This window comes from Dermacentor albipictus, chromosome 6, assembly GCF_038994185.2.
Source record: "Dermacentor albipictus isolate Rhodes 1998 colony chromosome 6, USDA_Dalb.pri_finalv2, whole genome shotgun sequence".
In the NCBI taxonomy this organism is placed as follows: Eukaryota; Metazoa; Arthropoda; class Arachnida; order Ixodida; family Ixodidae; genus Dermacentor; species Dermacentor albipictus.
The window spans coordinates 127,410,564-127,427,815 of NC_091826.1; the positions used below are offsets into that span (position 1 = coordinate 127,410,564).

The window sequence follows — 17,252 nt, forward strand, 5'->3', positions numbered from 1 at the left end:
GATGAGGGAGGTAGTTCCTGTTTTCAAATCAGGTAACAGAAACTCTCCACTCAACTATCGCCCCATTTCCCTTACTAGCATCCCTTGTAAACTAATGGAACAGGTCATCTACTCCCAGCTAATGCAGCATCTAGACTCCATAATTTTTTTCACTCCATCCCAACATGGATTTAGAAAAGGCTTATCATGTGAGACACAGCTTGCCATCTTTCTTCACGATCTTCATTCCAACCTTGATGCTAACTAACAAACTGACGCCATCTTTTTAGACTTTGCCAAAGCATTCGATAAGGTACCTCATCAACGTCTACTCTTAAAACTTTCCAGGCTAAACTTGCATCGTCAAATTATTGCATGGTTAAAAGAATTCCTCACACATCGTTCACAGTCCGTTACTATTAACAACTACTCCTCTAACCGTCTGCCGGTAACATCGGGCGTTCCTCAGTGAACTGTCCTTGGCCCTCTTCTATCCTTAATTTGTATTAATGATCTACGACAAAATTTATCATGTCATGTCCGTCTGTTCGCCGACGATTGCTTTATTTATGTCCCAATTACTAATACCGCTGATCAAGAATCCCTTCTGAACAATCTTAACCGCATTCAATCATGGTGCAATCACTGGTTGATGACACTTATATCCAATAAGTGCAAGCACATGCCTTTGCATCATCGTCAACACCCGCATTTATTTACTTATAAGATTTCTGATTCTTCTGTCGAACTTGTCCTGTCCTATACTTACCTCGGCATCACTATCAGCAATGACTTATCATGGCGCGAGCACGTAACACAGCTAATATCATCTGCGAATAAAAAACTAGGTTTTCTTAAACGTCACCTTCCCGACACCCCTCGAAATGTAAAGCTACTTGCTTATAAATCATTAATCAGGCCCAAACTTGAGTATGCATCCGCCATCTGGGATCCACAGCAAGCTTAGCTCACTGACTCATTAGAAGCTGTGCAAAACAGAGCCGCCCGTTTCATTCACCGCTCATACTCTACCTATATTAGTGTTTCATCTCTCAAGCTACAGTCCCAATTATGCAGTCTTTCCCTCCGCCGCCGTATTTCTAGCCTGTGCCTATTTCACAAACTTTATTATTCCCAGCTCAAACAGCAACCATACATCTGCGCACCGCCATCACGCACGTCTCACCGAATTGGTCATCCGCTGAAAGTTTCGCGCCAATGTGCCCGTACGACAACATTTTCCAAGTTATTTTTTCTCCGAACAGCAAGCGACTGGAACGACCTTCCCCATGAAATTTCAGCCATCACCTGTCCATCAACCTTCCTAGAAAAAGTTACATCCCACCTGTCATCATGAAAAAAATGTTTTACTTTCTCATGTTAACCCCACCCCTTATGTAAAACTCCTACAGGGGGTCTTTAGGGAAATAAAAATGAAAAAAAAATGAAAAAATGAAATGAAATTTGCCATTGAGATGCGATGTGATGTTTGGTGGTATATCGGGTTTCTTGCGTTTTTGGAATACAAGCAGGAGCTACGATTTCTCAGCTGCTCATGTACGGTGTTTACTGCTTCCTATAGTGCGTCTTGAACAGCGCCATCCGTCCCTGTGGTTACCCAGATTGTTACATCCTCGGAGTTCAGGCCGTGCTGCACGTTCGGAAGTTTGCCGAACAAACGAATGATCAAGCACGCCAGTGCCCCATCCTCTCCTTTCCTACGTCCCTTCCTCACAACCTGGCAGCGCAAGAGCCAACGAGCGAAAATCGCCGCCACTCCCCGCAACTTGGCTGTGTGAGGGCACGCGCCAAGATTAGAGGGATGATAATGAGCACTATGATCACAATATGATCTCCGACTGCACATGCAATGGAGTGTGAAGCTGTAATTTAAGCACGAGCCCAATCTCAAGGCCCAGTGTGCAAATAAACGACGTTTTACACGATTTCACTGAAAGCGTTCAAGTATGCGTACAGCTCCAGACATAACAAACACGACACCTGACGCAAGATGGCACATGAAGGCACTAAGCATCATCATGAGCATCAGAACCATCGCTGTTTCGTTGCTTACCACGCAGTACGTTGATGCCCATCGAGATCTTAGAATTACTTATGATATTCATCTGAACACACACACTCGCACACATATTACTGCCGAATGGAACACGAGAAACAGGCGCGAAAAATCTCACCAACGCACGCCAGCAGTGCGCCGGCGCTCCGGATGGAATACGTCCGCCGGCGCCCAGTGTTGCCGGCATGCTGCCTACTTTCGCGGTACTTGTAATATTTTTTGCCACTTGCTCTAACGTCGGTACTCGCCGGGTGCCGTCACGTAGCCTAAATTGACACCCAATGTTCCGCCGTGCTGCAGAGAAGTCAACCTCACGGGCAGAGTCACCTACTTTTCGTTATTTTGAATGCCGTCTACATCGCAATCCCTTGCATCTCTATCACGTGTTAAATGACGTGAGTGACGTAGGGTCACAAATCATCATCATCATCATCATCATCATCCTATTTTATGTCCTCTGCAGGACGAAGGCACCTTTCCCTACGAGCTCCAATTATCCCTGTCCTGCGCCAACCGCTTCCAGTTAGCGCCTGCAAATTTCTTAATTTGATCCCCCCGCCTAGCCTTCTCCTGCCCTCGAGTGCTCTTCCCTTCTCTTGGCGCCCATTCTGTGACCCTTAGGGTCCACTTGTTATCTAACCTACGCATTCATGACCCAGCTCCATTTCTTTCTCTTAATGTCAACTAGAATATCGATTATCCCTGTTTGCTCTCTGATCCACACTTTACAACGTTACTGATGTAACCAGTGCAAGAGTGGACACGGGACACTAGTAAGGCCACAAGGATAAGCGCCGACTTCCAACTGGCGTTTATTACTAAAAGGCATGCATATATAAGCTCTCGCACTTGATCGCTATCAGATACGTCCTGAAAATGGTACATTAAAATTTCTTGATTTGAGGTTCTCCTTTTTAGGCGAACACGTCTGTGAAAATTTGAGCCTCGCTTAAAAAACCCTGCTGCCTTTTGCCTCAGCCCATAGCAAATTGGTCAAACGCGGCATTGTTCAGGCTTGCTTGCAAAACACTTTGCTAAAACCCTGTTACCACTGAGTACAAGAGAGCTTCAGCTCACAGGTAGTTCGTTTGAAGGCTGTTGGCTATTGCAGCTGCCTTATTGTTTCCGTTTCAGAGACGCTGCGTAAGAAGTTGCAATCTTGTGATATCCGTCCCGATCCAGGTGATACCATACGCAAGAATCTAGCGGTCATCCAATACATTCACGCTATCTCCCATAAACTAAAGAGGATAGGCCAAAGTGCGAGAGGTCCCGTCGATTATTCTGTGCCCCATGCCTTATCTCAGTTATGCGCCAGAACCAGCCTGTCAGCAGAAAATCAAAACCATGCAACACTGCGCACAGAAAGGCTTTCGTCGAGTGCACAAGAGGAGGAATGCACGGCATATCCTTTCCTGCGGGCAGCACGATGTGGGCCAAACGGGAAGGTGCCTAAACGTGAGGTTGCAGGAGCATAATCACCAAATGCAAAAAGGGATTCATAGTAAAATGTTTAGCGCGCACAATTGACAAGGACAGAGTGAAGGGAGATACACGAGCGCTACTCACAACTATTTTATTTTCGGAAAGATACAGAACATATATACCCCTGCTATCAGTGCTGAGCATGTGCAACAAGAGTGGTCAGTAAAAAAGAAACAGATTAAAAACAGATTAAGAAGGTTCAACCAGTATTTAAAAAGCAAATTCATTTTCAGTGATTGCAACCGATGGTTGGCTTATGCATTTGTCAGCGCACTTATTGATATGAAAGGCTTCTGTGATTTCACGAGTTAGTTTGTTTTTATCTGAAAACAAAATATTAGTGTGAAAGAATACCGGATCACCATGACAAAGATTACAGTGGTTCGACAAGTGCGAATGGTTTTCTTTACCGAGAGAACGCTCATGCTCTTTTAGATAGGTGTTTATGCACCGACCGGTTTGTCCTATGTACATGTTGCCACAGGTTAACGGAAGCCGATACACAACGCCTATTCGGCATGTTGTGAATTTTTGATCTTCTTTTAGACCACAGCTGCATTCTTTTACCCTATTGTCTAACTTATTGGAAATAGCTTGGCACAGGTTTTGCACCTTGTTAGGAGCGCTGAAAACCACTTCAACGCCATACCGGCTGGCAACAATCTTTAGCCCATGGGAAAAATAATGGACGTAAGGTACAACTGCAAGGCGCTTTTTGTTCGTGCTAAGCCTGTTCCTTGAACCGGTGGGTTGTACGCCCTTTACTATTTTTATTACCTTTTCGGCCGCTCTGACTATAATGTGTTCCAGGAATCCCACTGAAGCTCGTCTTGTTACCTGAATGGCAAAGCTTTCTTTTATTAGGTGGCAACAAGATTTTACTAAAGCTGCCCGAAGGCAAGACACCGCAATTCCGCTTTTTACAATCTTTGGATGTCCTGATTTGTACTTAATACAGTTTTTTTTATCTAGGGCTGTACATCCAGCCTGTGATCGGGCAGCAATCGCAGAGAAAGATCTAAAACTGTAGTTCGTTTTCTTTGGCAATCTCATGGGTAAACTAAAGCCTAGGCCACAATCATGGAACACTTTCAGTACATTAACCTCATTACAGCCATGTTCATTCCCATCAAAAATAACCAAAAATCATCAACAAATGGAAAAAATTTGCCAAGCTTTCTAAAGCACCGTGAATACTTTGGTCTGCACGAGCTAGATAAATGTCGCTTAGTATTGGGGATACCTTGGAACCTATTCATATACCTGATTTTTGCACATACATTGCTTCATTCCAAACGACAAAAGTAGAATGAAGATAAAAGAATGGTAGTTCTATGAAGCTTTCCACCGGTGCTACGCTGTCATTTCTAAATTTTACTTCATCATTATCTTCGCAAATACACATTTTAACACATTTTAACCGCTCTGTGTGGGGAATCGAGTAAAATAAATCTTGTACGTCAACACTGAAGGCGCTGCATCCCTTTGTTTTGTTTTCCCTCAAATATTGTACTAGAGCAGCTAATATTGTAGGATGCAGCTAATCGCTCATTGTTATAATGCTGGAAATGACACGCTGCACGAGTTCAATGCCCTAAGGTAGTTACATTCCAGGCTGTGCGCATTGTACCAGTGTTTTCTCCATTTCTGCATTTGTAGGTTGCCCAGTAGTCACGGCAATTTGCTCACACAGTCTAAATTGTTAGCTTCCAGATTCCTACATAAGGCTTATCTGTTGTTGCTTTTTTTGTGTGCTTTTTTACTGCAGCCATACTTTTCATGTAACCCTCAATAAAACGCATTCAGCTAGCTTATAGAAAACTTAATAAAGCTTCCATGCAAGCTATGTAGCTTGTCTGTGTAGCCCTTGGCATTATCGTTCTACACATTTCTGTCAACTAGTACTTGCTTATCAACTCTTTGCAGCCATAACAGGCTGTCTGGAAGTATGCGAATCAAAACAAAATGGACTTCTAACGAAAGGTATTAAAGCATTTCGATAACCGGCCACTACAGCCGCATCCTTATGTAAGCGAAATTAAAAGGTTTGCGTAAATACATTTAGGTGCACGTTACAGAAGCTCGAGTTGTCAAAGTTATCCGAGAGCAGCCCCATACGGCGTCCCACGTAAACCGCCACATACAATTTAGGGATGCTACACTCCTTGAAAAATGTATTAGTTAACAGTTGCTGTACGTAGTCAGCTTATACAGACTTCATATTGCCAAAAGCACAAATCTATCAGGAAAGCAGGACGGCGTTGAGGAACCCTATGAAAAATAATTGGCCTTTCTAAATTTGGTTGTGTTTGATTCGGTGCACTCCATCAGGCCGTCGAGGCTCCTAAAATGAAGCGGAGTGAAATTTGAACTTAGGATTTGAGCAAGGTCCCGTTGCACAAACATTGGTTATCGTGGTGACGGTGGTAAGTTGGTCAACTTACGTCGGCCCGAAGCTCTGCTACGAGATGGCGGAAGAACCTTGGGCTGCAGTAAAGAGAAAGGGGCATTTATGTATTTCTATATTATTCCAAGCTTTACTCCGATCAACTGGCCTAAACAGTAGCGTCATTCCAAGGAAACTAAGCTCACTGCGATGCTGAAGGATAAATGTGCCCACATATATGTCGCTGCGTAATGTACATTAACGAATACAAAAAGCGTATAAGTATGAATATCGAAGATGGTTGCCACGTCTAGATATTTATCTACATTTTAACAGTGAACTCGAGTTTCAGAAAATGCCAACTAGGCTAACAAGTACTTCTGACCGGAATGCGGTATCTGCCTCCTTACCTGAAAGCACCGTGAGAGCTTGTCCTCCATGATGATGGTCCTAACCCTCCGTTCGGATGACCAGGCTTGTGACACCCTGGTTTAAAGAGCGACAACGTGTTCATCCAGAAAAGTCACAGATTTTTCGCGCGTGAGTACGACGTCCAACCTTCGGCGAAGGTTCGGAAGTCTCTCAAGAAAACCGCTTTCTCATTACTTTTTTATATTGCCTTGTTTCTCGACTTTTCATTTTAATCAAGTTCAGCCAGCGCATACTTTATTGTGCGGGGTCTGTAAGTTCGTAGCCGAACCGTAGCGACCGCTTAACAATAACATAATTCAAACGATCTTGATTTAAGTCATACGCTGTCGTGTCGCGTCGCGTTAATGTTCAAGACGACATAGGAACGCCACGCGTGGTAGTGAACAGTGCTTAATGGACATCAACTTTATTGCAAAATAGGTGATAGTTGAAGCTCACTTGAAAACTAATTTACGCACACACTGCAGATGGTACCAGGAATACTGACAAAAAGCCTTGCATATTGGTTCGACTAACATACAAAACAATATGAACTGGGTTACTTCTTTTTTATTCGAACTGTTTCGGTGGATTGCCTGAAAACGCATAAGTTACTTCCACAACAAATTGCAATATCCAGGTAACCAATTTGAAAAATGGACAACGAAAATTTGTAAATTAGATGCGTATATCCGTAGGCGGCCGAGTATGCTACTTGTTCATAAGAATTCAAAGCTTTAGTATGCTACTCAATAGAATAATGTAAGCAATTTCTGATTTTCAGGGCTTGTTCTCCGATGGCACCAGGAAAAACCGTTTCACATATTTGTTATGGTAAAATTCTCGAAGACTATGTGTCGCAATGTCTAGTCAGTAAAGTGGCACTTACCATACAAATAGGACCAGCGATGTCAGGGTCGTTATTCCAAACAGGAAAGCATAGATCATCCAGGAAACTGAAAAATAGGTCGGAGCAGCCCTACTACAACGCCACATTTTTTTTACCGAAACGAATGCTTAAATAAACAAAAATGCAGGCTCTCCGGTAATCGAGAGTAGATTAAGCATCAAATGGCATCTGGCAAAGGAGATTGGTTGGAGATGATACTAGCAACAATCTAAAAATAGGTGTAGTGCATGTTCGCAACAGCACGCCTCACCACACCGCACCACGCCATACTGTGCACAGGACCATATTATAGCTGACCAGCGAGAAGAAGTAACCTGGCTGAAGGCCGCACGATAGGCAGTGAAAGACGCCAGGGAGACAGAGCACACTTCCTAGCTAGAAGAGGAATCAATCCAATCTGGGATTTTACGTGACAAAACCACAATTTGACTATGAGGCACGCCGTAGAGGGGGACCCGGATTACTTCGACGACAAGGGGATCTTCAACGTGCCTCCAGTGCACGGGGTACAGGCGTTTTTGCATTTCGCCTCCATCGAAATTTTGATCCTGCGACCTCGAGCTTAGCAGCGCTACACCACAACCGCTAAGCCACAGCGGTATGTAAAATCGCCTGAAGGAGGCACGGTGCAGCGTGGCGGCATCTCACGACTAGCCGCTCGAGGCACTTTGCATGTGTTCGGGGGTTTTTTTCAATCTCGCCAAAAAATATTTTTTTATGCAGCACGTATTGAGCAACAGAAACCTGTGTCGGAAGTTTTTCATGCTGCTCTGCAATTTTCTCATTGATACTTTTAATCTATGAAATTTGAGAAGTTCATTATCTAGACTAATTATGTGATTTGGCAGAATTCAAAAATTAATCTGAGTATCTCCAAGCGACGGCAAATCACATTGCCTTACTTCTGTCCAGCTACGTGGCATTTGCGTATCTTTAAATCTTGGTGCATGACAGCTGGGACACCCTGTGCATGCAAGCTAGTTATGAACGTTATGCACCTTCCTCGCTAGGTGCTCACTCCCGTAGGAGGCCGTTCATGACGCCCTACTAGCATGCGCTCACTCTACAACAATGCCCGGATCTAAACTAACGCTAATCACCGCGCTAAACGGATTTCTGCACCTTCACAATCATTGGGCGAGGTGCTTCCCTGCCGATAAGTGGACTTGCCCGGTGGACACCAAAGGCAGAAGGGGGAGCCGTGCTGCTCGGTGTAGGCGCCGAAGTCGCAGGGGATGCAGTTGCGGAACTCGCCGCCAGGGCTGAAGGACCCGGGCCGGCAGACGTCTGCAAGACATGGCAATGCTAGAGTGATCGGTTCCTCTTGCTGTTAGCGCATCGCGGACTCGTCGGTTGTCTGTTTGGAAAGCTTGCGGGCCTTGATGCTCCTCTTTCAAAAACAAAAACGAAAGAGAAATGGTCATGCGGTGCACGTTCTCGCTTTCTACAGACATTTACTGGAGTTTTGTGCAAGCGGGACGCAAGTGGGCAACTGAGTACACACACAGCCACGACTTCTGCTTTGTTCCTTCCTCCCCGTTTGCGCAATGCCCCAGATAAAGGTACATAACCGTCTGTCCCAGACCTTCACACTTTCCACCTATCTTTACGCTTGGGCGGCGACATGCTTACGCACCCGCACGAAGGACTTTTTTGGTGCCTTTCGGAAAACTTCATAGGGGGAAATTAATCCGTAGCCTAAGCTAACCGCCCCGTCATAGCTACAAGTACCGCTCCGAGACATAATAACAAATCTATCGTCTTCCCGCAATTAGAAAATGACCAGCGTATGTGCTCCACTACACGAGCCTCAACGATAGCTGCGATTAAACACGTTACACAAACGTAGACGGCTCGTCAAGGGTCCCAGCCTCCCGGAGCATTGCCGATTCCTTTTCCAGTTTCTGCGACTTTCGCACCGAGCCTGTGGCGACATGCGAGTTTACTCCCAGCAGCGCCGGTCGTCCACGACATATCCCAAGCGACATCCGGTTCCGTTCTTGTCGCTCTCGAACACTGGAATACAGAACGAAAACCTTTTCTGACCACTCATATTCAGATGCATTTGTGCACACGTAAAGCACAAAGTATGGTGGGATACGGGTGAATGCACCGAGAAGTCTCAAACTAAACCTCGTGTTATGCATGGTCTCGCTATGACACTTAGGTGCAATTTCATTTGTGTTGTTGGTATTAAAGGACGTTAAGTCTGGTATCACCATCCATTCATCTAGTGCGAATGCTCACAATCCTATACGGATTGAAGCTCTCCCGTACATTCCTGACTGCGCTGTTAAAGAAAACTGTTCAAAATTCTCGACAACGATAACGTCGGTCATTAAGTTTACGATCGCACATGGTGATTACGCTTGTATGTTTGTGCTCACGTGCATGCGTGTGCGTTTATGTGCGTGTGTTATTACTTGTGTGCCAGCGAGAACGTCCGTGGTCTATTTGCGTGTGCGCGCAATTTGGACATGCATGTGTTTGCGTGCGTGTACGAACCACACATATTGCTTGCGACGTTCGAATGTACTCTCGCAGGAGAAAGGAATGAAGGTGCTATTTCTTACGGAAATGCAATGCGCATTATCACCAACCCCCACCTTGGATCTCGTGACGAACTTTGATGAACACCTCGCGGCGTGGCAGCCGGACGTATCCCGAGCACTCGTAGTGACCGCTCAGCACGGCCGTGACCTTGGGAAACCGCAGGCGACCCGTGCTGCTTGACGAGACGAGACGCGGCCATGATGAAGGCGATTCATCATCATCATCATCAGCCTGGTTACGCCCACTGCAGGGCAAAGGCCTCTCCCATATTTCTCCAACGACCCTGGTCATGTACTAATTGCGGCCATGCCGTCGCTGCAAACTTCTTAATCTCATCCGCCCACCTAACTTTCTGCCGCCCCCTGCTACGCTTCCCTTCCCTTGGAATCCAGTCCGTAACTCTTAATGACCATCGGTTATCTTCCCTCCTCATTACATGTCCTGCCCATGCCCATTTCTTTTTCTTGATTTCAACTAAGATGTCATTAACTCGCGTTTGTTCCCTCACCCAATCTGCTCTTTTCTTATCCCTTAACGTTACACCTATCATTCTTCTTTCCATACCTCGTTGCGTCGTCCTCAGTTTGAGTAGAACCCTTTTCGTAAGCCTCCTGGTTTCTGCCCCGTAGGTGAGTACTGGTAAGACACAGCTATTATACACTTTTCTCTTGAGGGATAATGGCAACCTGCTGTTCATGATCTAAGAATGCCGGCCAAACGCACCCCAGCCCATTCTTACTCTTCTGATTATTTCCGTCTCATGATCCAGATCCGCAGTGACTACCTGCCCTAAGTAGATGTATTCCCTTATGACTTGCAGTGCCTCGCTGCCTATTGTAAATTGCTGTTCTCTTCCGAGACTGTTAACATTAGTTTAGTTTTCTGTAGATTAATTTTTAGACCCACTCTTCTGCTTTGCCTCTCCAGGTCAGTGAGCATGCATTGCAGTTGGTCCCCTGAGTTACTAAGCAAGGCAATATCATCAGCGAATCGCAAGTTACTAAGATATTCTCCATTAACTTTTATCCCCATTTCTTCCCAATCCAGGTCTGAATACCTCCTGTAAACACGCTGTGAATAGCATTGGAGAGATCGTATCTCCCTGCCTGACGCCTTTCTTTATTGGGATTTTGTTGCTTTCTTTATGGAGCACTATGGTGGCTGTGGAGCCGCTATAGATATCTTCCAGTATTTTTACATACGGCTCGTCTACACCCCGATTCCGTAATGCCTCCATGACTGCTGAGGTTTCGACAGAATCAAATGCTTTCTCGTAATCAATGAAAGCTCTATATAAAGGTTGGTTATATTCCGCACATTTCTCTATCACCTGATTGATAGTGTGAATATGGTCTGTTGTTGAGTACCCTTTACGGAATCCTGCCTGGTCCTTTGCTTGACAGAAGTCTAAGGTGTTCCTGATTCTATTTGCGATTAGCTTAGTAAATAGTTTGTAGGCAACGGACAGTAAGCTGATCGGTCTATAATTTTTCAAGTCTTTGGCGTCCGCTTTCTTATGGATTAGGATTATGTTAGCGTTTTTCCAAGATTCCGGTACGCTCGACGTTGTGAGGCATTGCGTATACAGGGTGCCCAGTTTCTCTAGAACAATTTGCCCACCATCCTTCAACAAATGTGCTGTTACCTGATCCTCCCCAGCTGCCTTCCCCCTTTGCATATCTCCGAAGGCTTTCTTTACTTCTTCTGGCGTTACCTGTGGGATTTCGAATTCCTCTAGACTATTTTCTCTTCCATTGTCGTCGTGGGTGCCACTGGTGCTGTATAAATCTCTATAGAACTCTTCAGCCACTTGAACTACCTCATCCATATTAGTTATGATATTGCCGGCTTTGTCTCTTAACGCATACATCTGATTCTTGCCAATTCCTAGTTTCTTCTTCACTGTTTTTAGGCTTCCTCCGTTCACTTGCATTCACTTCCATTGCACTCAGCATTTACTGCACTTTGCACCTGCCAACCGCCTCTTGTTTGTACTTTGAGTTGCTTCGACGCTTTAGTGAATTAAAATAGCGAAATGTATATCTGTATACATACATCTCTGAAGTTTATTACACCATCTCTTTCATCTATCATCTGTCCGTTCATCAGCCAATCTACCACAGACCACGTGCCTCACCTGTCTGACAGCAGCGCCTGGCTGAGCCACGCCGTGCCGCCAGCCTGGTCACTCCAGCGAGCCCGCCTAACCATTACTCCTTCCTTGGCCGCGCAAGGCATCACCAGAGAGTCGTGCAGTCTGACGCGGTGCACCTGGAGTTTCTTGGCGACCAGTTTGGTGCTTCTACAGCTGCGAAAAGCGGATAACACCAGGAGAAGCAAGAGGCTGGAGGCCCGGAGTATCACTTCAACTTCTTCTTCATCTTCGCCCCTAATTTTTTACACGAGCCGTACTACAAAAAGCGTCCTTTAAATGCATGCCTCCCTGTTTGATGCAGGTACTACAGCAATGAATTAGAGCACAATTTGTCGGTTATCCAATTTATAAAGTCATCTGGGACATTCGTCTTTAGTTTGACTTACCTAAGCATCTCGCGCCTAATGTCCTTAGTGCCAGCACACAGCCACGAAACAGGGTGACTGCCCGCTGTAGAGACGGGTACCGGGCGCTTAGGACACGTTTTAGAGTAGTCATTTCGAGATCCCCAGCGGTATGTTACAACTGGTGTCAGTGCCGAAGACTACGAAGACAATTTTCCTCCGCCCGGGAAAGGTCGGAGCGAAGAAAGCAGACACCAGGGGGAGGAAGACGCACGACACACCACTGACCTATCAACTTAACATTTTAAAATATGTTTAACATAACAATTTTCAAGCGAGAGTTGCTCCGCTTGCTTGGAAAAGCGGGACCAGTCAAACGCGACCGCAAGCAGCTCGACACCGACGTTTTTGCAGCGGTTCCTCTTGCTCTAAGATGTAAGCAGCGAGATGAATTAGTCGCACAAAGTACTCTTCGCACCCGCTCAACGCATGTATCTTTGTTAGCTTGCTTCTGCACAAAGTTGTCCCATAGGCTTGCTGTCATTTCTCCTTTGGTGGACTGAAAGACTTTCCACGCGTGCTTTAGCAAGGACTTGTCCGGTTCAAGCGCACTGACTGCTGAAGAAATTGGTGTCAGCAGGTCCAAACAACTGCGCATGCCTTTTTTTAAAGCTAAACTTTGTCCGAGACTGCTTGTAGTGTATATTTGTTGACCCCAAGATCTCCCATAAATACTGCCTCTTGGAGCAGTTCCTGGTTGTTGAGGAGGCTTTGTTGCATCTTGTCTTGCTGGGCAAGCTGAGCGTTAAGTTTTCCTTGCCGTATGCAATGCAGCCAGAAAAAATGGGGGTGTACTTCACGTACTTGATCAACTGTTTTGACCTCTCCTAACTCTATCCCGATTTTTCGTCGCATGGGGTCAAAGTACAGAAATTTGAGCTGATGCGCTTGCGTACTCCATGGAATCGCTAACTGCGCAAATTTTTTGCAAGCAATCTGTCATGCTGCTTGTATTTTACTTGATCTTCCCTTAATAACTCAACTACTTTGCGCGGTTCCATGGATTCAATGACATTCAAGGTCTCACTGTTTATTTAGGTCGCAGTGTGCAGATGCATACCTGTTTCAGCTGACATTTAGAAAACAGTTTGTGATTTAGCTACCGCCATGTTGACTATTGACACTGTTGGAATGGCTTTTCTCCAGTCAGAAAACACTCCAAGACGCGTCTAGTTTGTCAGAGTCTCCTCCACGTTAAATATTATTGGCTTCTATTACGTGTCAAGCAGCCGGACACTCAAAACGTACCGGCTGGGGTTATGAGAAAAGGCCGAAGCATCTTGAAAGCATCAAGCCAGTGCTCATATTCCGAGAAACAATTTGGCGCACTTCGCTTTATACGGTGCCCTGTCCAAGGCGTTATCAATGTTCTATTGTGCTTCAGGCATAATGCTGTCGGTAAAAACGACACTTTGAGGACATTTAATGCGCTAGCATTACGACTGTCAAAATTGAAAAAAAAAAGTATGTGTTCGTGTGTGTGCGCGCTCGCGTGCGTGTCTGGGTAAAGGGTGGGAAGCAGCCCACGTGGCAGATGTACAGAGGGGATGGGAGAACTTACAATATCGATATATATATATATATATATATATATATATATATATATATATATATATATATATATATATATATATATATATATATATATATATATATATATGTATATATATATATATATGTATATATATATAGTGTCGAGTGAGCTCCTGAACCACACTTTGAAATTTAGCGTACGTGGTTTAAATCATGAATCTGGGAGCTCAACGAGATGCAACGTAGCGCTAACGCGTTTTTCTATCATTTACCGCGCTAACTCGCCACATTCTTTTTTTACTGAAACACTCTGACTGAGAGTATTTGTGTACCTAGTACTGCCTAGTTTTGTTTTGGCCCTTACTTGATGAATCCACCGATCAGCTCCCACATCGTTCGTTTTTTAGGCGCATAGCCATATCTGTTGTTTACTTCTTTTTGGCACAATATGCAGGACAAGAGACGCCGTGTAAGTAATTTTTCGATGACGAAGCTGCGCAACGCACCTCAATTCTTGCAGAAGGCTTGCAGCTTCTTGCTCGCAGTTGGTGCGTCGCACAGGTTAAATGTTTCCGTACATGCGACATTGGACGAACTATAGAGAGAGTTTCGATGATCGTACTACGGTGACGCATTGTTCACGAGTTTACGGGGTAAATAATTTGAGAGTCATTGAAATTCGATAAATTTTGATCGCTCTTTGAAAAAACCCTAGCCATAGCGGACAACCGAGCGGTAGTGATCGGAGGCGATTTTAACGCCCAACACGCGGCATGGGGTTACAAAATCGAAACTCAAAAAGGCAGGAACCTATGGCTAGACGCGCAGCAGGAAGGCCTGACCCTCGTGACCGACCCATCGGTTCCCACGAGAATAGGTACCAGCGTTTGCGCGGATACTACGCCAGATCTAACATTCACCAAGAACATACGGGACGCGCAGTGGACAAATACGCAACACGACTTTGGGAGCGATCACAATATACTAGAAATAACGGTAAGGGCAGGACGGCACAAGACAAAGGGTAGACCACTTAAGATTGTCGACTGGGACAAATTCAGGAAAATAAGGGAGGAGGCCGACGACACGAAACAAGGTATTGAGGAATGGACCGAAAAACTAAAAGGAGATGTGGCGACAGCTACGAGAACGGTCCCGCCGGAGGCGCATCTAGAGAACGTAGACAGTAAGCTTCTACACATGTGGGAAGCTAAGGCAGGGTTGCAACGGAGATGGAAAAAACAAAAGCACAACCGGACGCTTCGTAGAAAGATAGCCAAATTGAACAGGGACATAGAAAAGTACGCCCAGCAGCTATGCAAACAACAGTGGGAGGAAAAATGCAACAACATGGACAGTCAGAGAGGAATGGCAAAAACGTGGAACATCCTTCGATATTGGTTAGACCCGGACGGGACAAAGTCGGCACATAGGCAAAATATAAATCGGCTAATACAAACGTACCGAGGGACAGAGCAGGACTTCCTCAAGGAAATCGAGAAAAGATACATCTCGCAAGTGCTGCCCGTCGTACACCCTGACTACACAGGGCAGGTAAATGACGAATTAGACAGCAAAATTGGCGAGTCAGAGGTCAGGGCAGCCCTGCAGAAACTCAATACCAAGTCGGCACCCGGACTAGACGGTGTAACGAATAAAACGCTAAGGAACTTGGACGATGAGTCTATAGCTAAGTTAACCGAATATATTAACGAATGCTGGGAGGCAGGGCAGATTCCGCAGCACTGGAAGACAGCACAAATCGTGTTAATACCTAAACCAGGCAAGCGACTGCAAATTGAGAACTTGAGACCCATATCTCTCACTTCTTGCGTGGGGAAACTCATGGAGCACGTGGTCCTAGCTAGGATGACCACCTACCTCGAAGACTGCGACGCGCTCCCGCCCACGATGATAGGATTCAGGAGAAACCTCTCAGCGCAGGACGCTCTGTTACAACTAAAACATCAGATCATAGACGATTCGGGCAGATCGACAAAGGCAATTCTCGGGTTGGACCTAAAAAAAACCTTCGATAACGTAACACATGCAACGATACTGGATAGAGTAGGCGAACTAGGACTGGGAAAACGCACGAACGATTATGTAAGCAATTTTCTAACGGGCAGAAAGGCAAAGATCACGATAGCGGACCTAGTTTCGGAGGATATCGAGATAGGCAGTGCAGGTACGCCACAGGGCTCTGTCTTATCACCGATGCTATTCAATCTGGCGCTTATCGGGCTGCCAGCCAAGCTACAAGAAATCGAGGGTCTAAATCATACCTTATACGCAGACGATATCACCCTATGGGTGAGAAATGGAAGTGATGGGCAGATAGAACAAACGCTTCAAACAGCGGCCGAAACAATCGAAAAATATCTAGAGGGGACAGGGCCAACATGCTCGGCAGAGAAATCGGAGCTCACCCATAGAGAGGAGATAAAGTTAAAGACGGCCGATGGGAAACCCACACCCAAGGTCGATAGGATCAGGGTATTGGGGCTCCTCATTGAAGCCGAGGGCAACAACGGAGAAACCCTCAGAAGACTGGAGGGAACTGTAGCGCAAATCATGAGGCTAATCAGAAGGATAACAAATAAACATAGCGGGATGAAAGAGGAAAACACGATCAGGTTAATACAGGCCTTCGTAATGAGTAGAATAGTGTACGTAGCGCCGTACTTAAAATGGCAGGTAGCGGAAAAGATCAAACTAGAATGCCTCATTCGAAAAATATACAAACTAGCCATAGGACTACCGATCAGCACCAGCACGGACAAGTTGCTGCAATTATGCCTACACAACACTATAGACGAGCTCATTGAAGCGCAATGTACGGCACAATATGAACGCCTCTACAAGACTAGAGCAGGCAGGCACATCCTAGAGAGATTAGACATAGGTTACCACACACAGCATGGTGTCAAGGTGGACATCCCGAGAGATACAAAGGAAAGATTGGTAATACCTCCCTTACCAAAGAACATGCACCCAGAACACAATGAGGACAGAAGAAAGAACAGAGCGAAGCAAATACAGAAGAAATTCGGCAGCGACAAGGACGCAGTGTTCGTAGACGCGGCTCGATACAGTCGCAGACGGGGATTTACGGCAGCCGTAATCGATAGGGATAAACGGTGCAAGACATGCGCGACGATACGCACCACAAGTAACGAGATAGCTGAAGAAGTAGCCATAGCGCTCGCAGCAGCTCAGACTAACGCAACCGTGATAGTCAGCGACTCTCAGACGGCAATAAGAAACTTTGCCAACGGCCGAATCTCCCCGGAGGCACTACGAATTCTTCTTGCAGGAGGGCAAAATTACAAAAGTATACATCACCTGGACACCCGCTC

At 45.6% G+C, this 17,252-nt stretch overlaps 1 protein-coding gene across 1 annotated transcript in view; it reads right to left on the bottom strand.

The window, feature by feature from the left end:
* Nucleotides 1-12,114, bottom strand: part of LOC135899491 (uncharacterized) — a 40,137-nt gene extending 28,023 nt beyond the window's left edge. The window contains exons 1-6 of the mRNA XM_070521054.1: nt 11,939-12,114; nt 9,855-9,973; nt 8,371-8,535; nt 7,228-7,294; nt 6,338-6,413; nt 5,986-6,028 (exon numbers count right to left, since the gene is read on the bottom strand). Of these exons, the coding sequence (XP_070377155.1) occupies nt 5,986-6,028; nt 6,338-6,413; nt 7,228-7,294; nt 8,371-8,535; nt 9,855-9,973; nt 11,939-12,039 (571 nt within the window). The 5' untranslated portion in view covers nt 12,040-12,114. The remainder of the gene's footprint in view (nt 1-5,985; nt 6,029-6,337; nt 6,414-7,227; nt 7,295-8,370; nt 8,536-9,854; nt 9,974-11,938) is intronic.
* Between the last annotated feature and the right edge of the window lie 5,138 nt (nt 12,115-17,252).